This window comes from Acanthamoeba castellanii (assembly GCF_000313135.1).
Source record: "Acanthamoeba castellanii str. Neff unplaced genomic scaffold scf7180000084741, whole genome shotgun sequence".
Taxonomy (NCBI): domain Eukaryota; phylum Discosea; order Longamoebia; family Acanthamoebidae; genus Acanthamoeba; species Acanthamoeba castellanii.
Genome location: NW_004457702.1, coordinates 126437 through 152068, shown reverse-complemented (window position 1 = coordinate 152068; position 25632 = coordinate 126437). Strand labels below are relative to the sequence as shown.

The 25632-nt window shown below is 56.2% G+C and overlaps 11 protein-coding genes across 11 annotated transcripts in view; 5 read left to right on the top strand and 6 right to left on the bottom strand.

Moving 5' to 3' along the window:
- Nucleotides 1-1197: 1197 nt before the first annotated feature.
- Nucleotides 1198-2255, top strand: ACA1_171720 (uncharacterized protein; the record flags this gene model as incomplete). Its single annotated transcript, XM_004356435.1, has 5 exons — nt 1198-1246; nt 1324-1394; nt 1470-1587; nt 1667-1799; nt 1907-2255. The coding sequence occupies 5 exons, from the start codon at nt 1198-1200 to the stop codon at nt 2253-2255; spliced, it is 720 nt and encodes a 239-aa protein (XP_004356488.1).
- A 281-nt stretch (nt 2256-2536) lies between these two features.
- ACA1_171710 (ligase I, DNA, ATPdependent, putative) lies at nt 2537-6283 on the bottom strand (the record flags this gene model as incomplete). Its single annotated transcript, XM_004356434.1, has 19 exons — nt 2537-2608; nt 2704-2796; nt 2898-2975; nt 3062-3181; nt 3250-3345; nt 3460-3516; nt 3595-3711; nt 3814-3924; nt 4001-4072; nt 4151-4423; nt 4525-4614; nt 4688-4803; nt 4873-4984; nt 5052-5111; nt 5187-5268; nt 5339-5499; nt 5569-5722; nt 5793-5879; nt 5973-6283. The coding sequence occupies 19 exons, from the start codon at nt 6281-6283 to the stop codon at nt 2537-2539; spliced, it is 2262 nt and encodes a 753-aa protein (XP_004356487.1).
- Nucleotides 6284-6333: 50 nt separating this feature from the next.
- On the bottom strand, nt 6334-6624 carry ACA1_171700 (uncharacterized protein; the record flags this gene model as incomplete). Its single annotated transcript, XM_004356433.1, has 2 exons — nt 6334-6505; nt 6566-6624. Coding segments are annotated over 2 exons (231 nt in total), but the record flags the coding sequence as incomplete, so codon positions are not given.
- A 337-nt stretch (nt 6625-6961) lies between these two features.
- ACA1_171690 (uncharacterized protein) lies at nt 6962-7790 on the bottom strand (the record flags this gene model as incomplete). Its single annotated transcript, XM_004356432.1, has 5 exons — nt 6962-7080; nt 7211-7263; nt 7378-7431; nt 7517-7619; nt 7718-7790. The coding sequence occupies 5 exons, from the start codon at nt 7788-7790 to the stop codon at nt 6962-6964; spliced, it is 402 nt and encodes a 133-aa protein (XP_004356485.1).
- A 156-nt stretch (nt 7791-7946) lies between these two features.
- On the top strand, nt 7947-10927 carry ACA1_171680 (PX domain containing protein; the record flags this gene model as incomplete). Its single annotated transcript, XM_004356431.1, has 12 exons — nt 7947-8093; nt 8417-8500; nt 8629-8781; nt 8927-9028; nt 9108-9246; nt 9355-9482; nt 9583-9684; nt 9816-9921; nt 10033-10316; nt 10426-10488; nt 10597-10749; nt 10874-10927. 12 exons carry the CDS (start codon nt 7947-7949, stop codon nt 10925-10927), a joined length of 1515 nt encoding a protein of 504 aa, XP_004356484.1.
- Nucleotides 10928-11179: 252 nt separating this feature from the next.
- ACA1_171670 (oxidoreductase, FADbinding family protein) lies at nt 11180-13319 on the bottom strand (the record flags this gene model as incomplete). The annotated part of the gene is made up of 10 exons (XM_004356430.1): nt 11180-11308; nt 11389-11513; nt 11585-11715; nt 11803-11904; nt 11976-12031; nt 12125-12250; nt 12325-12441; nt 12537-12867; nt 12952-13224; nt 13282-13319. The coding sequence occupies 10 exons, from the start codon at nt 13317-13319 to the stop codon at nt 11180-11182; spliced, it is 1428 nt and encodes a 475-aa protein (XP_004356483.1).
- Nucleotides 13320-13961: 642 nt separating this feature from the next.
- ACA1_171660 (protein phosphatase 2A regulatory B subunit) lies at nt 13962-16401 on the bottom strand (the record flags this gene model as incomplete). Its single annotated transcript, XM_004356429.1, has 10 exons — nt 13962-14220; nt 14319-14429; nt 14697-14847; nt 14925-14982; nt 15073-15179; nt 15261-15417; nt 15549-15631; nt 15741-15822; nt 15913-15987; nt 16213-16401. The coding sequence occupies 10 exons, from the start codon at nt 16399-16401 to the stop codon at nt 13962-13964; spliced, it is 1272 nt and encodes a 423-aa protein (XP_004356482.1).
- Nucleotides 16402-16822: 421 nt separating this feature from the next.
- On the bottom strand, nt 16823-18434 carry ACA1_171650 (exosome component 7, putative; the record flags this gene model as incomplete). Its single annotated transcript, XM_004356428.1, has 7 exons — nt 16823-16930; nt 17009-17079; nt 17145-17229; nt 17534-17642; nt 17714-17784; nt 17879-18003; nt 18212-18434. 7 exons carry the CDS (start codon nt 18432-18434, stop codon nt 16823-16825), a joined length of 792 nt encoding a protein of 263 aa, XP_004356481.1.
- A 624-nt stretch (nt 18435-19058) lies between these two features.
- ACA1_171640 (uncharacterized protein) lies at nt 19059-19971 on the top strand (the record flags this gene model as incomplete). Its single annotated transcript, XM_004356427.1, has 4 exons — nt 19059-19127; nt 19201-19416; nt 19702-19773; nt 19942-19971. The coding sequence occupies 4 exons, from the start codon at nt 19059-19061 to the stop codon at nt 19969-19971; spliced, it is 387 nt and encodes a 128-aa protein (XP_004356480.1).
- Nucleotides 19972-20354: 383 nt separating this feature from the next.
- ACA1_171630 (TFIIE alpha subunit) lies at nt 20355-24155 on the top strand (the record flags this gene model as incomplete). The annotated part of the gene is made up of 17 exons (XM_004356426.1): nt 20355-20520; nt 20622-20767; nt 20837-20980; nt 21061-21387; nt 21457-21578; nt 21666-21803; nt 21896-21989; nt 22060-22139; nt 22220-22283; nt 22361-22463; nt 22537-22623; nt 22722-22811; nt 22893-22983; nt 23087-23492; nt 23585-23716; nt 23836-23915; nt 24017-24155. The coding sequence occupies 17 exons, from the start codon at nt 20355-20357 to the stop codon at nt 24153-24155; spliced, it is 2409 nt and encodes an 802-aa protein (XP_004356479.1).
- A 69-nt stretch (nt 24156-24224) lies between these two features.
- The window catches only part of ACA1_171520 (DNA repair helicase rad25 subfamily protein), a gene marked incomplete at both ends in the record, with an annotated part of 3194 nt that continues 1786 nt past the window's right edge, over nt 24225-25632 (top strand). The window contains 6 exons of the mRNA XM_004356425.1: nt 24225-24371; nt 24450-24548; nt 24649-24777; nt 24913-25088; nt 25166-25255; nt 25378-25540. Of these exons, the coding sequence (XP_004356478.1) occupies nt 24225-24371; nt 24450-24548; nt 24649-24777; nt 24913-25088; nt 25166-25255; nt 25378-25540 (804 nt within the window). The remainder of the gene's footprint in view (nt 24372-24449; nt 24549-24648; nt 24778-24912; nt 25089-25165; nt 25256-25377; nt 25541-25632) is intronic.

Sequence of the window (25632 nt, the reverse complement as noted above, 5' to 3'; positions counted from 1 at the left end):
CGCCAGCTCTGCAATGTCGCGCTCGGCAAGAGCTTCTTGTGCCCTGCCCTCTTCCTCGGCCTGCGTCTCCTTCCCACGCTCCTCGTCTGCAGGTTCGTCAGCCCTGATCTCATCGGGCGGCTCATGTGCCGTCTGTGGCCGTGCCTCTTTAATCTCGTGCCTGCTGGTAAAAAATATTAATTAATTTCTTGGTGGCATTTTCTCATTTATTCTCTCTGAATGTTAAAAAACAATTTAAAAGAACGAAAGCGATGGAGGGGAGGGTACACTGTGTTGGCGAGAGCGGCGACGGGGGAGATGGCGAGGGGGCGGGGCGAGGCAGAAGAAGAAGAAGAGGCGGAGAGGAGGACGGCGGCAAGACCGGACGAGGTGGTCAGTTGTGGGGGCGGAGTTTGGAAGTCTAGGTCGGGCGAGTAGGTGAGTAGATAGAGGAAAAACAGGGCGAGTCCGCACAAGTGCACTGCGACTAGCACCACGAAGATGAAAGGGCTCGTGTTGTGAGATGAATGCATCTTGCTAGATCAAGAGTTGCTTGGAAGGATGGGGCGAGAAAGCGGAAACGAGAAGTTACGAACCGTAGAGCCACTGGTCACGCACCATCCACTTCTCGTCGTGTCTTGTGTTGCACTCAAGTTGAGTGGTGCACACCAGCACCGCTGGCCACTCAGATTTAAGTCTGAAATTTCGTCGCTTTAGCCTAGGCCTGCCAAAAGCACAGGCCAACCAAACACCGGCATTATACTCACAACATTTCCTTCATATTTCCCTTCATGTCTTAAAAGGGGAGCTAGGCTGAGAAAGGAAATAACCGCAGACAGATTTCTTTCTGAGGTGTATCTTCTGCTGTGAAGATGCCATGGATCCGCCTCTTCGTGGGGCTGCTCTTCACTTTGGGGCTTGTACATCACAACCATGGAACAGTCTACCGGGGTACCGCCAACAGTTCATAGCTCAGATGATTTTTCTCAATCGCTGAAGGATTGGCTGCGTCCAGGTGCGATGCACATCGAGACCTGCCCTGAGATCCCAGCCACGCGATCAGTCCCAGCCTTTGCGAAGGGCCTCTGCTCCGCTGGTGCCCAAATCACGGGAGATATGGCGTAAACCCCCCCCCTGCTAAACTATACCCAACACCGTTTTTTATATGTCGCCTTTCTCACCCTGCATCAAAGTGATGGCAGGATCGAGTTCGAGTCAATGGACTTCGAGTTCAACTCACGACTGCCCGACTCGGTTTACGGTGACGGTACGAGGCTGCTCCTCGATCCGTAGTCTCTATTGGGCTGTCCTCCTGATGGTACATTGTTGGTATCGATTGGCCAGGGAGGGACGTGGCTGTGCCCCAGGCCCTGAAGAAGCGTGACGTCCAGTTCCCCTCCCAGGGCAACGGCAAGGTGCTCAACCAACCAACTGTGTGGAACTAGGGTGAGTGAGCTTGTGTTGATCGGATTGCGGTATGGTGGCTGCAGGGCTATCTCGACAACATGCTGGGCACCATCGGCTTCGGCTCGCTCACCATCACCAAGAAGCCCGATAGCTCTTCCGCGCAGCTCATGCAGCTCGCGGCCGACAATGAGGGCCTCTACAGTACGTCCACCCGCACGCTTGTCCCTCGGTACACATCGGTACTGACCCATACACCTAAAAAAACGTTCGTTGCACGCAGCCGAGGACTCCTGCCCGCCGGTGGTGTACCTGGTGCTGGAGATTCCGCTGCTGCGGCTCGCCTCCGGGACTGATAAGCTCTTCATCACCATCATGCCCGCCATCATCACCGAGTGGCATCTCTCCCTGCCTCGGTAGGCGTCCCCTCTTGCACTCTCTCTCTCTCTCTCTCTGCAGGTCCCACCGCACACGCACTCGCACACGCACACACCGCACACACCAACACTCATGTGTGGTGTAGCTCGTCGAGGGAAGACGACGTGAGAGAGAAGATCTCATTCAAGTACGGAGGCATGACGTACACGTACGGCACGGGCGACGACGACCTGGGTCTGCTGAACGCCGGCCGAACGGAGGCCTCGTGCAACCTGGACGTGTTCTGCAACGTGTACCCGTGCGTGTGCGCCGAGGGGTCGAAGAGGAAGCGCGCCGCCCTCAACAACTGGTTCGAGGTGCTCGAGTGCAACGACGGCGTGAACATCTTCGACCCGCAGTACGACCCGCCCACGCTCGGCGACGCCTTCCTCAACAACACCGTCAACGGCGGCGACACCCTCACCGGCAACTACCTGAACGGCATCTGGAAATAAAGAGAAGGCGAGGAGAGAGAAAGAGAGAGATAGAGAGAAGGCGGAAGAACGAAGAGGGAGGAAGAAAACGAACAAGAACGGCCAGACTCACCACGCACGCCGCCGAGGGTGGGATGAAGCGCTGCGACGACAACGAGATGATGAGTACACACTTGAACATGAAGAGGGAAAAAACGAAAGAAAGAGAGCTGAGTTGAACCACAAATGTCCCAACACACCGGGCAAGGGCGAGAAGGATACGAAACACGAATGAATGAATGAAAGAGAGAGAGAGAGGGAAATTAGTGGGGAGCGCCGTAGCGAGGGTTGGCCGGCGGCGCGTTCGCGAACTGCTGCTGGTACATCTCGGCGATCTGCGCGTGACAACAGAGTCAGTTGGTGATGTGCTGAGTCAACTCAGCTGCTCAGGCCATGCGTGTGCGGAGAGAGGAGTGTGTTCCGTGTGTACCTGTTCACCGTTGGTGGCGTCCTCGGGCTTTTTGTCGTCCCTCGTGCGAAGGTATCGAGGGAAGCGAAGCGAGATGCCCTTGCTCTCCGAAACCTGTGGCATGTTTGGGCACCAAATAATGTTAGGTCCCCATCCGAGTGCAAACCACGCAAGCCCAGCCGACAACCGCAGAGGGAGGGAGGGGGGGGGCGTACGAGTCCAAGCGCAGCTTTGTAGTGCGGGCTGAGCGACAAGTCGGCGGCCTTGACCTCCCACACGACACTTGCGTCAAACTGCGAAACGTTTGCGGCGCACTAGTCAGCATACGAAGGAGCGAAGGGAGGGCGGAGGGTGCTGCAACGAGTTCATTAATTCGTACCCAGACGTCCGGCTCGACTTGGTCGCTGTAGCGGTAGTAGGGCCGGGGCTTGGAGATGATCTTGTCCTTGAAGAACTCGGCAAACTTCTCCAAGTCTTCGTCGGAGAAGCCCGTGCCGATCTGTTGAGTGAATGAGAAAGGAGCGTAAGGAGAGCGCAATCAATCACGAGTACGAGCAAGGTGTGTACCTTGCAGACGTTCTGGAATTCCTCGGCGTTGGGGTCGTAGCAGGCCAGCAGGAAGGCGCCGTACACTCCCGTACGCTTGCCCTTGCCATAGTACGCCTGTCATTGCATACGCGCACAGATGGGCGAGGTGAGGTGAGCCCAGAGTCACAGTCAAACGGAGGCAGCAGTCGTGGCTGGTGTAAAAGAAGCGCCGTGGGCGTGCGAACGAACCCCGATAGGGACGAGATCGACTGAGTCGGTCATGCCGGTCAGGTAGTCCTTCTTCACCTGTTACACAGATCATGGGCGGGTGGTGGTTAGTGCAACGGAAACGTTTTTGGATTAAAGGGTTGGGGTGGAACCAACCTTGAGCCACGAATAGGAGCGCTTCGAGGGCTGGTAGGTGGCGTCCTCGTCCAGGCGCTTGATCATGAGACCCTCGCAGTTGCCGGCCACCGATTCGTGCAGGGAGTTGGCGATTTCCTGGCAGAGGGACACAGGGAGGTAAGACGCCAGCTCCCACGGCATGTTGTTATACAGCGAAAAAGCGAGACTCCATATATATGAGCGAGCGGTGACTCGTACATCGGTCGTGTTCGCATCAGAATAACGGGCAAACTTGAACTCGTCGTCCACCTCGACGAAAGCATTGTGCAGCAGCTCCCGCCTCTTGCGGAATGGCTCGCGTACAAGGGACTGCGACCGTCAGGAGTGCCGAAGTCAGCGTTTTGGGTGACACATCTATACGGACTTGATGCGGAGAGACACTTACCTGGCCGTTGAAATACAACAGATCGAAGCCGAACAGGCAGATCTGTACCTTGATCTCAGACATGTCCGCGTCCTGGAATTGTTGATTTGAGGGGGGGTCAGTATTGCTCTGCCAACGCTCGGCGGCCGTTCAGTGAATGCAGGACCGTACCTTCCGGGCACGGGTCGACAAGACCTGGAAGGGCAGGATCTGCTTCTTCTCCCGATCGTAGGCCACCACTTCGCAGTCCAGAATGAACGAATGCGTGTCCGGCTTCATGGCCTTGGGCAGGTTTTGCTTGATGTCGGGATACTTGGTGGTGTTGTCTTCCAGGTTCCTGCTGTACACGTGGACGCCGCCATCATCGGTGAAGTGCACCTGCGCTCGCTCCCCGTCGTACTTCCACTCGCAGGTGAACGCGGCATCGGCGCAGCGTTGCAGCACCTGACCGCGCCGGGACGCAGAAGACAGAGAGAAAGAGAGTTAGCAAAGGCCTCTCCAGTAGCGTGGTACGGGAGTGGGTGGTGCAGAGGGGTGTGCCATACTTCGTCGATTCCCTTCGTGGGGTGAGCCAACATGGGGTGGACAGGAATGCCTGGCGTGAGATGGCAGCTTTCGGACCACTTCTCCGGCTCCTAAAGAAGGTGACAGCAGAGTGCCCAGATTAGCGGTCTGGGCTTGGGGGGGGGGGGTGCGGAAGGTTTGTACCTCCTTCAAGATGACAGGGATGAGGATGTTGTAGTTGGGCAGCTCGTTGAATACTTCCTTCAACGTTTCGGCGGCCACACGCATGCGTTCCTCGAGGCCCAGCCGCGCTCGCTTGTCTGCGCGCGGGAGAAGAAGGGCATCAGCAGCTGTGAAGAAGACTCCCCACCAACCGCCAGGCAAGGCACCTTGGAGATCAGTGCGGGTGAGGACGATGGCGTGGGCCAGCGCCACCTGAACGGTCTTCTCCGCGAGACCGATGCGCAGCTTTCCTTCCAGGGACCGGATGAGCCATTGCGCCTGCAACATAGTCAGCAACCTGGTCCGCAGGCAGCACAGACACTTTTCCTTCACGTTGTGTACGAACCTCTCCCTCCCTGGCTCCCACGAGCAGCTGCTGAATGAGCCCTTTCTTCTTGTCTTGCGACTGCAGGTGGTCATGGTGAGATTGAAAGGAAATAGAACAGCAGACTTGATTGGCCAACCAAGAGGGGAGGTGTACAGCGCGCCCGGCCGCCTTGGCTATCTGGTTGAGGGTGTTGAACACAAAGGAGACCGTCAGGGGCGGTGGCGGGAACATGGTCCTGTGGAGTGAAATGAAAGAGGGTTAGCAACTATTTGGTTGTGTCCGGGCAAAGTGTGGAGTTGCTGTACTTTTGGGTGTTTCGGGCAGCAGCTGCGACGAGTCCCAGATCACCCAGCTTCTCATACTCAGCCTTGATGACGGAATCCTTCTTGCCGGTCGCCGAAGCCACGGCCTTGATGAGGATCGATTCACCGACCCCCAGTTCGAGTCCCTCGTAGGACGGCGCGATCTAGCCGAGTCGGTCACCAGCCGAGTGAGAACACGAACCGAACCGCGGGGAGGAAAGGAAAGCCCAAACCTTGTTGATGGTGAGATAGACACAGGCGAGAAGATCGTTCGGCGAGAGCTCCACGACAGATCTGAACATGTTGGTGAGGAGTCGAATGATCTCCGTCCGTGCCGTATACTGCTCGATTTCTACAAACGTGCGCGCCAGCCACAGGTAGGGGACTCTGTGTGACGCACAGTGAGCACTATTAGACATGCGCGAGGGCGGAGAGGGGTTGTGGGTTATAAACGTACTTCTCCCCCTTCTTCCAGATGGCACTTGCAACCGGGTCGTAGTCAACAGAGGAACTCAGTAGCGCCAGCATTCCCTTTGTGACCTCCCTGGTGTTGCAAGACGCCATGCATAGGTGAGCAAGAGGCGCAGCGGGCTCGATGGGCTGCTCCTCCATCAAGGATGAGAGATGAGCCACGTACTTCGACTTCCCCTTGACGGTCTTTCCCTTTGTGGCTGCTGCCTTGGCGATTGTGGTCTTGATGGTAGGTTGCTCCTCCACACCCTCTTCCTTTTCATCAAAGTCTGAGTCTACTTCCTCTTCGGCTTCCTCCTCTTCATTCAGGTTGTTGTGTTCTTCCTCCTCTTCTGCGCCTTCTCTCTTGACTTGCTCGTCCATGACGTCTTCCTTCTCAGGCGCTGCGTTCTCGACGCTACCTGCTTCGGCCCTCTCCTCCGCTTCAGTCGCTTGCAACCCTACGGGCTCCTCTCCCTCTGGAGCCTCTTCCTTCATCTCTTCCTTTTCTTTCATCTTCCTGAGTCGCTTTCGCGGCGTGCTTGCCCCTAGCAGAACAGAATGAGCGCCTCCAGCTTGGGCAACAGCCAACATACAAACGCTAGGATGGTGGTACCCGTCTGGTGAGTGGTGGTCTGAGGCTTGGTCTCCTCGTTGGCCTCTTCGTCCAGCACCCGGTCCAGCTCATCCTGCACCGGCTCTGCTGGTTCCTCTCGCGCTCTGCAGGAGCAACTTGAGTGAGTCGGATTTAGAAGCGCTGTGCAGAGCTCTCCGGGGCACCTTTTACGGGAGGCAGGAACGGCAGGCTTCGTGTCCGTGCCCTGCTTCTTGAAGAACGTTCTGTTTCAAATCACAAATGGCAATTTTACAAATTAATCCGACAACGCAAAGAGTGAACGAGCTGTAGATTTGTGCGTACGACAAGGAAGTCTGCATTGATTCAACGACGTTCGGCCTACGGTCACAAGCCCGAGCAAGGATTCGTTGGATTGCAATCAAATCCTTCCAGGCAAACGGAAACGTTGATCAAAAATTGGCGCGAAATGAACAGTCCACAAGAAAACAACGTCTCGTCGCGACTGATGCACGCTTTCAGCTACACGAGGGGATGTGTGAGTGTCTTCTTCTGTACGAACTCTACATCCAAGACCAAGAGAAAGAGATGCACGACAGGCACTACTGCACACTCGCCTCCTTGCTGGCAACGGGAGCGGCATCAGAATGTGAGAGCAGCGCGTTGTAGATCTCCTCGTCCTTCATGCCGTCCACGACCAATTCGATCTTCTTGCCGTCCACTGAAGCATCACAAGCAGGGCCGCACCGTCAGCATATCATTCATCACCATCAACGCAAGCCATCGCAAGGAGAAGACGATGAAAAGCAGAGGGCGGCATTGCACACTGAAAGTGGGTTGGGCGAAAGTACCTTTCTCGATGATGAGTTTGGACTCACCGGCAAGCAGCTTCTGCTCGTGAATGCTGTCCATGAGCAAGGGAAGAAGACAGGCGCGGGTGGCAACAAGGTCAGACCAGAGCGAGGAGCAAGCAGCAGGGTGTTGGGTTGCGGAGAGGGTGCAAGCGCGGTGCACGTACTTGACGTCGGGATTCCACCAGCGGATCGGAGGCACCTTCCAGTAGTGGAAGTGTCTGTGCACAAGCACCGGAGTGATTAGGCGATGCATGCCAGTGGGTGGCACGTACGGCGATTAATTGACGATAGGTGATGGCGTACCTCGCCCCCGTCTTGCCAGCACCCGTCTTGACCATCTGCAGCTCGAGACTTTTGATGCCGTGCAAATATACCTGATGCTTCAGATAAAGCCGATTCCAATCCTCTGTACGCACAGAATCAAAATCAATATCGTTGAAAATCAGGAGTCTAATTCCGCCAGACAATCGCTCGCGCCTCGTTCGGAAGTAAGCAGCTGCTTACCAGGGGTCTTGGGCTTCGGCATGCCCTTCTCCAACCCGAATTGCCGGGCCGCTCGCCAGAATCGCTTCCCCATCTCAGATCAAGGGCTAAATGCTGAATCGAAAAAGAAAATCATAATTTCCTCCTATTTTTGAGGGTGTCGACAAAGCCGCAATGACCAAGCGGTTCTTCTTCTTTCACGTGTTCAACTCTGTCCCTGTCCATCTCAAATCTTGCCCGCACAAGTGACATGTCTAACCCCTACGGTAACCCCTTCGGCGACAGTCCCTCCGAATCTCGAAAGCAGAGTGCTGGGGCGAGCCTCTACGATCTCATCCCCCCTGGCTGGGAATCTGGTGCCTCCGTCGAGGAATTGCGGAAGAGACAGACGGACCAGGTAACATGCGCTTCTCTCTGTGTTTGCTCGCCATTCTTGACCGATCTATCTATTTAGATATATATCATTCCATCTCCATTATTTACTTTTATTATTTATCCTATTTCCTTCGGATATGGCGTTCGCCGTTCTCGCTGCCGACATTTTGGACACACACACGCATCGCAAATCGCGGCGAAACGCGCGCCTGTCGCCATTTGGTCGCAAACGCTCGATAAATCAAAATATATCAATTAATAATTATTAATTGTTGCAGCTGCCACTGGTTCCTTTCACGGCCTTGTTGCGTTTCGCGCTAATCCGCAAAAACCACAAACCACCAGCCGACCATGAATTTCATCGAGCAAGGGAACGACGGCTTCGAGGCTGACACCACGCCCACTGAGGACGTTCACATTGATGATGAGGTACGCTGCCTCCACTGCCTCACATGTTTGATCATCACTGTTCATTTGTAGACGCGATTTACCGGTGGCGAAAACGCCATCGACCATTCTTGAATTGAATTGATTGATTGATTGTTGTCGCCCCACAGGGCGAGACCGAGACCGAGAGCAAGGAGGAGCAGGGATGGATCCTGCCCGAGGAGAAGGAGCCGAGTAAGCAGGAGAGTGGCTTCACCGAGGTCCACAGCGAGCCCGTCAGCCGGGAACCCACCCGGGACGTTTCGCTCACCACCGACGACGAGGTACGCACCACTACCGTACGCTCATTCTGTCGCGCTCGTTCATCATGTCTTCTCCTTCTTCTTCTGCTGCTGCTGCTGCCTCGTGTGTGTTACGTGTAATGTGTCGAACTGCTCACCAACTCCGAATTGGCCGCCGCCGCCGCAGGAGGAGAAGGACAAGCCCTCGTCGCTGATGATGACCGTGGGCGAGTACACCAAGCACGGCGAGGGCATGGGCTCCTTCGTGTCTTACAAGGTTAACGTCAAGGTGCGCACCTCACCCCATTTGCCCCGATACTGTGTGCTTCGACACGATTGCTGACTCTCTCTCTCTCTCCGCGTCAAAGACCAACTTGGTTCAGTACCACAAGAGCGAGTTCACAACGGACAGGCGATATAACGACTTCGTCTGGCTCTTCGACAAGATGAAGGAGAGCTTCAAGGGCTACATCATCCCTCCCCTCCCCGACAAGACCATCATCCAGAGTACTTTTCTCATTCTTCGTCATCTTCATCGTCTTCTCCTCCTCCGGTCGTTCGCTCATTCTTCATTTTTCGTGTCTTCTCTTGCGGTGCGGTGGTGGTGGTGAACAGACCGCTTCGACCCGCAGTTCATCGAGGCCCGCCGCCGTGAGCTGGGCAAGTTCCTCACCCGTCTGGCCGACCACCCGGTCCTCGCCGCCTCCGAGGTGCTCCAGACCTTCCTCGAGTCCGATGCCGAGGTACACACACCCTGGGTGGCTTTGGCTTGGCTTCGAAGCTTGCTGCGAGTTGCCCGATTGGCCGACGCTCGACGTTTATAATAAACTCGACCTATCGCAGGAGTTCTCCGCCGCCAAGACCAAGAAGCCGCCGGCCACCGTCACCAAGAAGGTCTTCTCGTGGATGTCCTCCACCGTCACCCAGCAGCTCTCCCCCGCCGTCGTACGTGCTCTCTCTGCATTGAGCCTCCAATTCGACCGACCACTCTCTCTCCACCCCCCGTGCGCCTTGTGCTCTTCACCCATTCACCCGCCACTGCCGGCACACCCGCGCGTTCATCGCCCCATCTGCAGGAAGTCGACACGTGGTTCGGCGACAAGAAGCAGTACCTTCAGGACTTGGAGTCGGCCCTCGAGGCCTGCCTCAAGACCTCGGGCACCGTCCTGGTCAAGGAGAAAGGTCTGTTCACGGCGCCGGCCGCCTCGCGCGCGCCCGCGCAACGAACTTGACAGTTTCCGTTACTAATGCGTCAATGTTTGATGACGGTGGTGGTGGTGGTGGTGATGACAGAGCTTGTGGGCGCGCTGTATGAGTTCGGGCTGGGCGCGTCGGCGGTGGGCAAGGCCGAGGCCGAGGTCGACCCCACGCTCAGCAAGCACTGGCTCAAGTTCGGCGATCTGTGCGAGCAGGTCCGAGTGCTCAAGCAGGAGGCCGTCTCCAGCCAGGAGATCCGTTTCGAGGAGGTGGCCCACGACTACCGACGCGTCATCGCCTCGGCCAAGCAGGCCATGGAGGCCCGCCTGACGGCCCTCGCCGAGTTCCAGCACGCCGAGAAGATCGCCAACACCAAGAAGGTTCGCGGGCGCGCCTCCGAGCCTCCAGTGCGCTTGAGCGAGTCGCAAGCCTCGAGCCTGACGTCACACACACACACACACACACACACACATTCCTCGCATTCTACAGGAGAAGAAGGAGAAGATCGCCGGTACGCCCAAGGCTGGCGCCGCCGAGGCCGAGTACGAGGAGGTACGCGCCATGTTCAACTTGGTGGAGTAGTGGACCGCACTGGAGGCGATCCCCTTGCTCATTCATCTCTGCGTCGTCGTCGTGATCGTCCTCTTCCACACACAACAGGCTCGGCAAAAGCAGGAGAGTGCCAAGGAGGAGTTCGAGATGATCAGCGAGATCCTCCGCAAGGAGCTCGATAGGTTCGAGAAGACCAAGGGCAAGGAGATGTCCAAGTCCCTCAAGGACTACGCCAAGGAGAACATGGACACCACCGTCCAGGTACCTTTCGCTTTCGCTTTAGCTTTCGTTTTCGCTTTTGTTTTCGCTTTCGTTATATCTCTTCCGCTGTCTGCCTCATCGTGGTCTCACCTTCGTTCTTCGTTCTTGCCTTGCGTCCGTGAAGATCTTGGACCAGTGGAAGAAGCTGCTCAACCAACTGCAGACCGCCAGCATCTAAGCCCGGGCGCCATCAGCACTAGTGCGCGCGTGTAATGGTAGTAGAAGAGCGAAGAGCGAAGAAGATGAGGATCGGCGGCGCCAGGAGGCTCTGAGAGGCGAGGTGCGGATGCGTTGGGGCGGACACCCTATGACATGGAGAGAGATCGTACACGAGGGGTGTCGAGAGAATGATTTTATGGCTTTTATCCACAACAACAGTTTTGCTTGGACGTGGTTGATGTCTCTCTCTCTCTTGGGTCTGGTGGTAAAGCTAGACGACGTTGAGCTCGATGATGGGCCTGTTCTCCAGCACGCGCTCGAAGTGGAACATGGAGAGGTCCAGCGTCTTGTACGCGCCCTCCAGCAAGAGCTCCGCCACGGCCCTTCCCACCGCAGGCGACTACGTTTTACACGCGACCGCTACTTGTCAGCTACTAGCTACTGGTTGAACGTTTGTGCACAGGTCTCGATTGGGGTTACCTGTTGTAGGCCGTGGCCGGAGAAGCCGTTGGCGTGGTAGTAGTTGCCCACCGACGGGTGGGTCCCGAGGATGGCGTTCTGGTCGAATGTGTTGTAGTCGTAGTGCCCCGCCCAGTGGCCCACCACTGTGATGTGTGTAGGTGTTGTTGTTGTTGACCACTACACGCGTGGACCAAAGGCGAGGTGGGTGGCGTACCCTTGACTGCCTCGAAGGCTGGCAGTCGATGCGCGAGCACGGGCCAGATCACCTCCTCAAACAGGTCGTGGTCCACCTCGAAGTCGCCGTGCGCGTCCGGGTCCACCAGGGGCGAGACGCCGGCAATGAAGCTGTCGTGGCCATCACACGCGCTCAAGCTCAACTTCTCTGAAGAATCAATGCGAGCGCGAGGGCGGCGTCAAGAAGAGGCGGCGCACCCGCAACCCTCTGGTCGCCAGTAGACCCCCGACGGGTCGATGACGAGTGGCATCTTGGCCTGGTTGACCTCCTCGTCGCGACACCGCAGCACGAACACGCATCTGCCACGTTTGCCTCCAATCCGTCAGGCAACAGACAGATATCGAGCGACAAAGAGGGGCGCAGCCAGTACCGTTTCCTCGGCACCACAGGGAGCGTGAGACCCATCATCTGCGACAACCTGGCCGCCTGGGTTGTTGATGAAGATGATGAAGAGGATGATGATGTGAGCCATGACACGACGTTCGGTCAGGAACAATGCAGTGGCGTGCCGTGCTTTACCTGTGGTCCCATGGCGTTGACCAGGTGCGAGCAGGACAGCTTGTGCGCGACGCCGTCCGCGGTCGTGACTTGCACGCCCGACACCCGCTGCCTGGGTCCATCGGCCTCCAACTCGGTTCCGACCACCTACGAGAGCCCACCAACAAGACTGAGTCGTGGTGCTCCCTCGCGGCCTGGTCGGCCGGGGGTGCGAATCGTACCTCGCCGTGGACGAAGTTGACGCCCAGGGCGGCGGCCTTGCGCTTGAATCCGTGGAGCAGCGTGGCCGGGTCGAACCAGCCCTCCCCGCTCGCTCCGAAGCAGCCCGCCGACAGGTCCTGACACATCAGTCAACTCTCTTTGAGCCTTCTCATATCGCACAACACCACACACACACCCACACACACACACACACACACAACACGACGCGTACGTCGGTGTGAAGGTAGGGGAACTGGGCTTTGATCTCGCTCGGGCTGCCGAGAAATCGGATGTCGGAGCCCAGGTCCCGCTGCAGCTGGTGGTTGGACTCGAGCACTGGCCGGCCCTGCGGCGAGGCCAGGAACAGGTACCCGTTCTCCCGGAACTGCACGTCCACCCCCGTCCCCCCGCCGTCGGCGGCCGCCGCAGCTTCTTCGTTGGCGCAACGGGCCGGGTGCTGCGGCTGCTGTGGCTTCTCCTGCAGCCGGCCGCTCAGGCGAGCTTCGTCTTCGTCGCTGATCGAGAGCAACTTACCGGCGTTGCGCAGGAACTCTGTGCCGTACCTGCCGCACGCACACAGCCACCACCGCACACGCAGCTAGCAATGAGTCGAGTCGCCCAATGACTGGGTTGGTGTTGGTGTGTACTGGCCGATGAGGATGTTCTCGGGGGTGGAGAACTGGTGGCGGATGGACGACGCGGACAGGGTGCTGCTCGCGAAGCGATAGGTGGGGTCCCGCTCCACCACCGTCACCGTCCACTCGCTGCTGCGGCCGACTGGCGGAGGCGAGGCGAGCGTCTGGCCGCGCGACCGGAGCGCGCGGGCCACGAAGTAGGCCACAGAGCTGCCCACCACGCCCCCGCCCGCTATCACGATGGACCCGCCCCCGGCCCCGCCGGCGCTGGTGGACAGCAGGCGGCTGTGCCTATGACGCGGTACGGGGCGCACCACCGCGGCAGGAGCAGGAGAAGCGCACCGGGCCGAAAGCAGGTGCCGGGGCTGCCGGCACTTCATCATCAACGCGTTGGCCTACTGCAGTTCTCAAATAGAGAAAAGTTGTACCCTTTCTCAATTTATGTATTTTTCACATATTTTTATGTTCAGCTTCACAGGTGAACCTCTAAAGAGGGCGTGCCATGCCCTTTAGAGACATGTTCATTTTCGTTTTTCTAATCTTGCACCACCTCGTCCCAATCGACCTCCTCCGCCCCAGCCTCTTGATTCATGGTTTCGCCAATCTGTCGCACCACCCCATCCCAATCTACGTTCTCCCATCCCAGCAGCGTGATCGCCTCCTCCGCGGTACGTGTCAGCCGTGTCGGTTCCATCCACCTCTTCCGCCACCTCTTCCCCCTCTACGTTCTCCCATCTTGGCATCTGGCTCGCGTGGAAGAGATAGGAAATCGACACAACCACCAACCACGACAGTACCTAATGTCACACTTTTATTCTTTTTTGATCGTTGTATGGAAACAAATATCACCTCCTCCGGCGTCCTCAGCTCACCGCGGACTTCGTCCTCCTCGTCGCTCCTCATCACATCTTTGTCCTCGTCGCCTTCTTCGAGTCGTTGTCGTCTCCGCCGTCTTCCTCCCCCCACGCCACTCAGTCGAGCGAGTGGCGCGGAACGAGGCCAGCAGCACGCGCCAGGCTTCTTTAGATGTCCGAGTCGTCCTTGTCGTCGTCCGCAGCGTAGAGGTAGAGGTTGTTGTTGGCCGCCACCGCAACGATGTCGTCGTGTGGGTGCCACGCCACGTGCAGCACCTTCTTGTTGAAGTCGATGTCGTCGGCGTTGAGCTCGACGTCCGACTTCTTGGATGGCCCGCGGCCGAGCTTCATGCGCAGGGCATTCGTGCGTGGGCTCTGGATGTCGTAGATGTGGAAGTAGTTGTGGTACGACCCCGTCAGGAGATGGCTGCGGTGGAAGAGAAAAGAGGTCGTGAGCAAGAGCACTCGCATCAATGACGCCAAGCGTCTGCTGCAGAAGGGGAAAGGGGTCGGCGACGAGCGTACTCTCCACTTCCGGATAGGCTGCACTCAAACTTGTCGAAGATGCAATCGTTCTCGTACAAATCGCACAGCTTGGCCTTGAGGAAGTCGTGTATGCGAATGGTCTTCACCGGCCTGTGCAACGAGGCGCGAAGGAAGCGAAAGGTCAGTGGTGTCGATAGCGCAATAGAAGGAGCGCATGTATTTTCGTCGTGCGCGACACCGTTCCCCAGCATGGGGCGCAGTGTGTGATGAGACAGACGAAAACAAGTCATTCCGCCATAACTGTAACAAGCGAATGGAATCCAACTCATCCAAAAGCTCTGAGTGTATATGGCGCGAGAACCTCACAGACACACGCTCGCACGACACGCAGAGAAGGGGTAGCGGGGGGCTGTGTACCTGTTCTCCATGCGGAGATCCCACTCCTTGAGCGAGAGGTAGTCGCGCGAGAGGATGTACCGGCCATCGCGGGAGAACTTGATGTCCGAAATGGAGGCGATGATCTCGGAGAAGAAGGACTTGTTGGCGGGGTCCTCCTCTTCCTCAAACTCTGCGCGGAGAAGGGGCAAGAGCGAACAGGGTAAGGAAAAGACGCCAAGGTCGTTTCTCCTCCACACTTTCACGTACTCTTGGCGTGCTGGTCGCACAAGGCCGACTCTCGGAGATCGCCCAACTTGATAGTACCCTGAATAGATGATGCGCAGAGAGGCGTTAGGCATGTCTGTGGCACTCGGGATCCTATAGATGGGGGTATAGCCCAAGACTTTGTACTCACCTTGGAGCTGCTGTACATGAGGTAGTTGCAAGACTGGGGGTGGAACTCCGCGGCGGTGATTACTTCAGTGAGCTCCTCCATGTTTGCTGGCTTGATATCAACAATGTCTGTAGTGGGTGGGCCAACAACCGCGGTGTTAGGGTGGGTAAATGCGATCAGTTTCTCTGTAGCGGACAATGGGCGCGTACTGAAGCTTTGGTCGGACGTTTCGAGGTTCCACAGGTTGATCCTGAGGTCGTCGGCAGAGATGTAGGTCTCACCGTCGGTGTTGAGAGAGATAGAGTTGATGTGATAGGCATGGGCGTTGGCGAAAATCTTCCTCGGCACAGCCGTCTTCTGCGCCTCCTGCGTTCAGCCCAATGCGCGAAGCAGTTGGGCGCGTTAGCGCTGAACATCAGCGAGCGGGTGCTCTGAACAGGCGCTACGGGGCCGGCGGTGCGCCAAAGTATTACCTTCCTGGGAGCACGCAAGGGGACGGAAAGGCCATTGCGCTGCTTGTTGACCTTGGGTGGGTCAAACACGGTTTTGTTGTACACCTTCCACAGCTTGATCGTCTTGTCTGCAGATGTGAGATTGTGGGCGGAGCGGAAATGAAGAAACGGGAATGAGAAGGGCTGGAATGGAAGAAATTGCTCCACGGGAAACAGAACGACGAAGGCGAAGCTTACCATTGGTGGTGAGGAGGAAGTGAGAGTTGTTGTTGGAGGGGCACCATTTGATTTTGTTGATCTTCTCTTCGATTTCAAGACTCTGCCGAAAGATAAGAGCGGATTGAGTACTCCATTGTGACGTCTCGATGATTCTACAAATTGGCACTACAGTGCAGAGTGAAGTGGTTACCTTCAAGTAGTCGAACTCCGGCTCATGGCTTTGGAACTCGGCGAAGAATTTGTACTCGCAAGGGGTGTCTTCACTCTAAATGAAGCAAACGAAGAACAAAATGGGTTAAAAGGGCAGGGAAAAATGCACAGCATTGCAGAGTAGAGCAGGGATTGATGAAGGCTAAGTTGCGGAGTTCCCAATGGGATGGGTGTGCCCCTCACAACGTGGGAGTGAGAGGAGAACGAAAGCCCTCCTTGAGAATGTGGGCTTGCGAGGTCCACGCGAGGAGAAGAGCAGATTCGTTTGGGGTTGCCGTACCTCCACTCGCTGGAAGATGACCACTCGACCACCACGGTCTCCGGCGGCCAGGTACTCACCAGTTGAGTCAAATTCGACGGTGGAGACGATGTCCACCTCGGTTACCTCCTCGAAATGGGGCTCTCCGAAGACCTGGCAGAACTGCCAGTCCAGTTCCCTCCTCGTTGATTTGGAATCTTGTCCCTCCATCTTGTCGAATCAATCCTTCTTCGTAGAGTATCGCACGTATCGGAAGCCGCTGGCCTGACGACTGTATAATACAGTGGAAAACGTCCTTTCTCTCACCCTACAAACGAGTATGAAGTGGTGGGGCGAGAAAATCGAGTGGCTGCAGGGGTGCTCGAGGGAGCTCTTCTTCTTGATTGATCGATTAATTCGTCGAGCAAGCGCAAACACAGCCTTGTCGCCTCCGGCCTCGCCAACCCAAGGGACCAACCGCAATCAAACGCCCGTCGAATACCAAACCAATCGGACTTGTAACCAGACAACCCATGAAACCCGGATTTTTCCCTGTTCCCTAAGAGGCGATCTGCGTGCTCGTCGTGGTCGCCAGAACAACAGGCGAGGCCACTCGTCTCTTTGCCTTTATGGGGGGGGGGGACAAGGGCACTCAGTTGAAGTAAGCGGAGGTGCTTGTCTTGGGGAGCGCAGACTTGGCCTCCTGGGCGAGTGCCTTGTCGAGGCCCTCGATGAGCTCTCGGCCCAGCTTTTGGGAAGTCTGGTCGGCGAACAGGAGGATGAGGCTGAGCAACATGCAAGCGACAAGCAAAGCGTGAAGGAGGAGAAAGGAGCGCACCTGGATCATCTCATAAAGGGAAGTCGGCTCGACAGCACCGTGGCCGGTCATTTGCATCGAACACACATGGCCTAGGGTGGGAGAAGCAGCCATCAGACGAGGGCAACTTGATCGTCGAACTCTGGTCAATGGATACCTTTGGGGGAGATGCCAACGATCACCCGCACGCCCATGCACTGCTCTTCCTCCAGAGTAGCATCGACCAGGAATCGTGTTCCAATCTGTGGTGGATTGCAAAAAACGCATCAGCGCAGCCAACCAAGCACGCGAAACGCGAGGATGAGGTAAACAAAAAGCACAAACGAAACGAAAGGTGTATGCTCGGCCGAGCGTTGCATGACCCATATCTTGGGGTCTGCAGCTCTCGATGAGCCCTGGCTCATCAAATGAAGATGAGCCATGGGTGGTTTGATATTCGTCCAGCCTTACTGAGAAGGGCAGGGCTTGAGCCAATCCCTAAGACCATAGACGGTAGGAACAAGAGAAGAGAGCAATGAAAAGGAGCGTGGACGTGGAGGTGCGCACCTTGGTGAGGGTCACGGTGACCGGCACATTCGACACGTCTAGTCGCGTGCAATCTTGTGGGTCGTCCGTTACCTCGACTTCTCCGTCCTCCAGCGTGATTCGTGGAATCCTGTTGGGCACATCGGCAAGTGTTAGCAGCCTGAACGCCATCACATAGGCCTAAAGTATGGACGGCGGTACATTGTATTGTGCAGAGCTGCTCGAGTAGCGATCGAGATAGCGTCGTAGGGGTTGCCCTCGAAGTCCAGAACCTGCACACGGCCAGAAGCAGCGGCAGCGGAGTGAATGATTATGCGCACACGCATTTGCTCCACTCCGCCTTCTCTCTGCAGGAGGGGCACGTACGAGAGCATCAACGTAAATGGCCCACACCAGCTTGCCCGGGATGACGCAGAGCGACGTCCAATCCAAAGCGTTCTTATAGGAACGGGCCAGAACTTGTGTGATGGAAATCGCCAAATCCTCAGCACCTGGTTATGACCATAAAGCATGGATGTGCCAAGAAGATTAGCCACGGCACTCACAAAGTCGTTTGTAGGAGACGAGTGATACGCACCTCTAGATTGAAATTCAGGGCTCGCGGAGGGTGAGCATTCAACGGCAAATGTGATAGTTCCTAAGGGGAAGAGAGGGTCAAGGGTGGGCGAAATCCACCTCATTGCGCCGCCGAGATTTTACCTTCATTGGGTCGATCAAGCTTGGGCTCGGCCAAATCCACCCGAACGCCCACCATTACGTCGGTGTTGTCCAGTTTGAGACGAGCGGAGCCGTTTGCGGTGGCGATGATGCCCGTTTCGATGGTGAAATGTCGGAAATCGAGCCGCGAGCGCCCGTCATTTCGAACGTTGAGCTCCACTCCATCAATCAAAAATTGTCGTTCCGCTGACGAAAGGCCAAACATTCTCTGTGCTCCCCACGATCTCGCAAGCGGGATTGAATTGATAAAAGATTTACGGTGTTGAGAAATTGGAAGGAAAAGAGAATATATCTCGTGGTTCTTCTATTTTCCTCCCGGGCGGGAAATAAGGCACGACCACCAAGCCGACGAAGAACGCAGAATCAACCGTCGTGATTGCTAACGAATGGCGCAAAAAGAGAAATGCAGAGTAAGCAAAGCTAATCAGCATAACTGTGCACGCGCGAGCACAGAACGCACAAGACACAGAACGCACGTACCTCAGTAGAGCAAAAGAAATGAAGCAAATGAAGACCACAATAATCTGGCTCCTATGCAACGATTTGCGCCTGCATGATAATGAAGTCCTGCTTTGTGCCACACAAGTGGTGGATCAGGTGGTGCCCTTGTACTGCTTTGATCCTTGGCACATTGGCATGACCTACTACTTCAACTTTCTGAAGGCTGGCCCACCTCATGCACAGTATGCTGTCCATACACTTACATACTCTGGTGTTTAGGCTCATCTTCCTGTTTTATGTTAGATTTCACTGGAGGTGTTGGTGGACTTGTGACACTCCCTCAGAGTGAAGGGCAGTGATCTTGTCATTTGGCATGGCAAGCCTGAGGATGTTGTCCCTGAGCTTGTGCAGGCTCTACCCAATCACATTGGTGACCACTGTCTACATGCAGAATGAGGTACAGCCAGCCCAGGCCAAGCTTGAGCACTGCCTCAAACCCAGTCTCACTTGCACATTTGCATGGCCTGCAGGTGTGCAGTGAGGAAGTGGACATGGAAAAGCAATTGAAGAAGAAGTGCACAGTTCCCATCCACCTGTTCTGGGGCTCCATGCTCTACCACATCAACCACAGTATCAATTTGAACACCACCCTTGCCAGAGCCACTCTGCTTACCTCAAGTTCAACAGTGCTGAAGGTCTTTGGGAGTGTGAAGCATGTTCCACAATTTCACAAGTGCATGGAGGAGGTTCTTCATTCAATGCACATATTCCAAGCTGACCTCATACTTGTGCACCACAGGAAGTAATCATTCATCCACTGTTCTCCACCCACTATCCTCAAACCTGTGCCCAGTGAGATCTCTGACAAAGGGGACCTGCCTATGCCAGGTGAATTGTTAAAGGATGTTATGGACAAGGACTCAACATGCATCTTCTTCCCCCATGGCTGCACTGTGTCATGTACAATGTTTGACCAATCTTCAGTTCATACCATACTTGGTCTGCTTTTCCTTTCAAGGGTGGTGAAACAGAAGCACTCAAGCAACCACCACATCTGGGAGACAGACCACCTCCACCACTACTTTGAGACCAGAAACAGCCTGGTGGGTACATACAGCTCTATGCATGGCAACTTCTCTGATGACATCTTACAATCTTTGCCTTCAAATTACTTTCAGGACCTGACTATTCTTCCAAGTTCTGGCTGGCTCTAGGTTGCATCTCTCCTTGCTTCATCAATGCAGAAAGGTATGCTTCTTGCCCTCATGCAGTGCTTGGTCAGCAGTGCACTTATGCTGTAACCAAGTGTTCACAAAAAAGGGTCAGTGCTTCTTTTTCTCTAACTATCTGGCAGCATGTACAGATTGTCAGGGCTGTAACACCAGCATCTGCACACCCTCCAGAAACAGATTGCTTCTGGGGTGGGCAATGGCCCAAGGGAATTGATCAAGAGCACCACCAGCAACCAGTGACCACTGCGCAAATCAATTCCGAATCAATTTCGCAGCTCGCGAAAATTCGCATTTTTCATTCCTGCTTATTTCCTGGGGGTGGGGGCGAGAAGCTATAAAAGCGCAGAGGGCACAGTTCTTTTTTCTTGTCGCGAGTCCGGCCTCGACCACACGCAAGGAAGTCGCGGTTGTCGGTGGTCGGTGTCTGAGCCGCTGAGCTTGAGGAGAACAAGATGAATAACTACACGATTATTACCTATCTCAAGGATAATCGTGGGCAAGAACTGCCACTGGAGGAAGTTGAGAAGGGCACCGGAATCAAGATTTCCTCCTCGCCCCAGTTGCTTCAAAATTTGAAGGAGAATCCCTCGATCAATTATAGCGAAGATGTGAGCTCAGGTACCGCCAAATGCACTGCAGTGCCCATTCACCACAAAAATCTCTTGCCCTGCGTGGAGCAACAGCTCATTATTTGCATCTGTGTGCATGTAATGGAGCAGGCAAGAAGGTGGTGATGCTGAGTTGGCGGTCCAAGTACCCCATTACATCCAAAGACACCCTGCTGACCTACCTGCGGGAGCACAAGCTGCTCGAGATCGATGCTGAGGTCAAGCTCTGCTACAAGGACATTATGTCCGACCTCGAGGTACTGTGCCACCAGTGACGCCTTCATTGGCGCTCCCTTCACTCATCCCACACCTTGGTCCGCGCCCAGCAAATGAACAGAGAGAAGCAAGTGTTTGTGATCTACCTGGGCAAGAACAAGCCCATCTACTTCATCAACGAGGCCCCGCAGTACAAGCCCATGGACGAGCAGGTCATGCAGCTGTGGGCAAAGACCTTCACCGAGGGCACCTCCGTACGCTCTCTCCCGTCTGCTTGTGAGCGCTACACATGCGCGCTGTGACGCTCACTCTTGTTGTACTTGCTCTTGGTCAGGACATGGTGGGCATTCGGCAGCAGCTGCAGCACAAGTACAGGGTTCCGCTGGCGCAGCTGCCCTTCGACGAAGACTTCTTCTTTCTGCAGCAGATGAAAGAGAGGAAGGCACAGGACGAAAAGCTCAAAGCGCAGAAGCGGAAGGGAAAGGGCCGCACGGTCGGACCCAACGTGAAGAAGAAGGTCAACGAAACGCTGTCCGATATGAACTTCTCGCTCACCATGGCCGGCGCCACCGACGGAGCCGACGTCTTCACGCTCAAGAGCGAGCAAGACGAAGTGATCGAACTCACGTCCGAAAAGGGCCATGCCATGGAGATGCCTAAAGTGCCAGGTAGGACTACTCCAGCACCCACTCCTTCGTCTCGTGTCCGCCTTGGTCGCAGCCTCACGCAGTTGTTCTTCACAGATGACATCTGCGACTTTGTGCAGAAGACCATTCGAGCGTTCTGCGACGACGAGTCCATCATCGCATTCGAGGCCCTCCTGCGCGAGGTCTCACAGGACGCCAATGTTGTGTACGTTCCACTATTATTATTATTTAAACTGTTTGGTGGGGGGGGGCTGTAGTAACTCACATGAGGGCTCATCGATACACACGACAGGAGCATCAACGAGCGAAAGGAACTGCTCCTCGCGGATAAGTTGCACCTAACGCCCCGCATTCTGCGTACGATCCTCGGTCGACTGAGAACGCAGTGCTTCGCGCGGGAGCGCATCTTTACGCTACCCTCAACGGAGAGGTACCCTCTGCGCCCCGCTCTCCTTAACGACTTTTTTTTTTCTTCCAGCTCCTCATTGTCACATGGCATCTACATCTGTTGGGTACCTGCAGCACTCGGGCGACAAAGCAGTACTCGTGCTGGCTCATTACCTTCAACGACCTGTTCGACATCACCAACTACCGCGTCCTAAAGGCACCGCGCTTCGTGATTTCCTGCGTTTTCATTCTCGCCGCAAGTGCCATGAAGTCTAACTCTGCCGTCTTTGATGTTGCAGATGCTGGATATCATCGACAGCAGCTCGAAGGACGATAGCCACTACCTCTACTTCTGCTCCAACAAAGCCTGCGGCATGAAGTACGCCAAGAACTCCAACCCTCACTGCAGCAGCAGCAACAAAAGCTAATCGCGAACTTGACTTTCTTCCCGTCATGTAGATACGGCATTGAAGATGTGGGCTCGCTCTTCGGCCAACAGAGCTGTCTTGGCTGTCAGTCGGAGGTCCACACCACTCTCTCAGCTTTGCACGCCGCATTTCCGATACTGACTGGCTCCTGTCTATCGCCATTGACATACAGCTGATCAACGCCGAGACGAACAAGAAGCAGGACGAGTGGTCAAACGTGCGGCCCGTGCTGGAAGAGCTCAAGGACCAGATTCGCGCCATCCTTCTGCGCTCCGGTACACACTCCCAGCTCAGCCCATTCCTATTCCCCCCGCTTACGCTCTTCTCATCGAACAACACCTGATGCAGGGTCTACAATGGGCAACACGCCCGAGCTTGCGAATTCTTCTGCCGCGTCCCGACGACTTCCCTCGTCAAGGCAAAGGAAACGAGGAGGTATCCTATTGAAGAGGCCCTCCACCTCAGCACACAGTCCCTCATCTGCTGTCACCACTCACACGGGCCGCGTTGATCCCTTCCCCCCCCCCATTCAGGTGGTCCCGCAACACCTAGAACACCCGCTTCTGGGTCTTCTTCCTCGTCGACAGCCACCACCGTGAAGCTGGAGAACGGCCAGGGAAAGGGTGCGCATTTAATCCATGCCGGCCCCGCTCTGCTACCCGTCCGCTCACTCTGTGCGGAACCCTCATCATCGTGGCCTGCAGGCAATGGCCCGGCTGGTCCCTCGATGGAGCTCGTGCGCAAGGGCGAAGAGAAGCTGGCTTTCGACCACCCGACACCCATTCAAATCGCAAGGTACCTTCTGCGCACCAGTGACCACTTTGGCCGCTCACTTCGCCAAAGGGCTTTGGGTAACACCAACCAATCTCACCACTTTCTGATGTGGGTGGTGCCGCAGGGACGGTCGCATCTGGTTGACCGTGCTCTACAAGACGTGGATCAAGAAGGATCCCGCGACGGCCCGTGCGCGCGAGGCCAAAAAGGAGGCCGTGCTGGCCGCCCTCATGGGCGACGAAGAGAGCCTGCTGTCCGGGAAGGACAAGAAGAAGCGCAAGACGTCGTCGGCCGAGAGGAAGGACAAGGAGAAGGAGTCGAAGCGGCCGAAGACGGATGACGGCATGGACCTTGTACAAGTGAAGCAGGAGAGGGACGAGGCGGAGGCCGAGGCGGAGCTACCCTCCCATCTCAAGGTGATGATCAAGGGCGAGATCAAGTCCGAGCCCGCGGCCAGGCTCGAATCCATCACCAAGGAGGAGAGCGCCGACGTTGAGCGGAAGCTGAAGATGGAACGGACCATGTCCGCGGTACTGCCGCCCTCCTCCTTTTTCGTGTCGGGAAGAGTGCAACTGTGTTTACCACCCGCCCCGCCGCCCCGCTGACCCTTTGCTTCACGCAGGACGAAATCCGCATCGACACGGAGATGAAACACCGGGAGCTGCGGGAGGTGGGCTGGGACTGGAGCTATTCGACCAAGGAGGCACACAACTTCCTGTGCCACGTTACGGAGCTGCGCCGGTATTACTCGCAGGTGCGCTCACCGTTTCCGCACACGCACACGCACACAGTTGTGTGGTGAACCCGGGTTTCTATCGCTCTAAACATCTGATTCACAACTCGTCCGGCGGGCGTATCCACAAACGCGAATAGGTGCTTGAGTACGAGGTCACCAACCAATCCCTCTATCTGGCCTGGAAGCATCTGGGCATAACACCCATCGAAGTCGCTCGGTACATACCCGCTCCTCTCTCTCTCCCCCCCCCCTCTCTTTCGCCTTCTGCGGAGGCCCGTCAGTGTGTGTTGACAAGATCTTGCTCTATTCACTATGTAGGCGCCTGGCCTTCATGGCCGGGCTCAAGGACGCCAAGGAGCTGCCGCGAAGCATCATGCAGACCGTGGCCGCTTGCTCGCCCGGTACCGGGCCTCTCCCTCTCTCGGCCCTGATAGGCGCCACTGTCACAGTGATCTGACCGACCACGACGATTTACCACTTTTCATGTTTAAACACACGAAACGTTCCCACAGGCCCCGACGGCACGATGAAAAACTACTACACGGTGAAGCTGGTGCTCAAGGACGGCGAATATTTCGTGGAGAGCCATTCGCCGTCAATCCTCAACATCATCCAGCAGCGTGTCCTGGGCCAGGTGGAGATGAGCAATTTCAGCACCACCGACGAAGAAACGGTAGCCTTCCTCCTTCTCCTTGCAAAGGAGCTGCCCCTGGACATGAGGGCCTAATCGCGTGCGTGTCTGCGTCGACAGGGCGCTCAAGTACTGGTCTACGCGCTGCCGATCTCGACCGTGCAGGAAGTGGCCGAGATCAAGAAGCTGCTCCTGGCCCACAACCACCCCTTCATCGAGGTACGCCTCCCCCTCCCTTTTCTCGAGCGGTGGCCGCACAGCTGTGCTCGCGATAGCTCACCGCGTGTGCGTTGTGCGTTGTTCGTGCGTGGGGGCGCAGGAGTTTGATTTTCTGACCAACCGGTGGAGCGAAAAGGCGTGCGCCAATCTGGCGATCAACCTCAAGGAGGGCACGGGGGTGCGCCCGTACCAGAAGCGTGCCGCATTCTCTCTCTTCTGGGACAACAAGGTACTCTACCTATGCCTCGCCTGCGACCACCTTTGGTAGCAGAGGCTGAAGAGTCTCTACGTGTGTGTGTGTGTGTGTGTGTGTGTGTGTGTGTGTGTGTGTGTGTGTGTGTGTGTGTTGCCTGCGGTGCAATAGGCGCACTCGTCGATTCTAGTGTTGCCGTGCGGTGCGGGCAAGACGTTGGTGGGCATCACGGTGTCGAGCATCATCAAGAAGTGCATTCTTGTGTTCTGCACGTCGATGATGGCCGTCAATCAGTGGCGCGAGCAGTTCCTCAAGTGGTCGGACATCGAACCCAGCCGCATCTCTCGGTACAAACCTATCCCTGTCCCCCTCCCCCTCCCCCGCGACTTCGCGCCGCTACTGATTGACGGCCATTGGTGTGCAGGTTCATTTCGGACACGCGGAAGAAGGGCGAATGGGACCACACGTGCGGTCTCCTGATCACCACCTACAACATGTTCACCTCCGAGAAGCGGTACGGGCCTTTCTCTTCACACTGTTCTGTTTCACCTCTCTCTCTGTGTTTGTGTGTGTGTGTGTGTGTGTGTGTGTGTGTCACATGTTTGACTCGACATACAACACACGATATTTTTTTAGAGCTGAGCACTCGACTCGCATGATCGAGAAGTGCAAGGAGAGGACGTGGGGCCTCATGATCCTGGACGAAGTGCACTTGGCGCCGGCGACGACGTTCAAGCGCGTGACGACCGAGTTCAGAGCGCACGTCAAGCTCGGTCTGACGGCCACCATGGTTCGAGAGGTACGGTTCTCCGCCCTCCGCCCTCCGCCCTCCGCCCTCCGCCCTCCGCCTCGCCTCGCCTCGCCTCGCCTCGCCTCGCCTCGCCTCGCCTC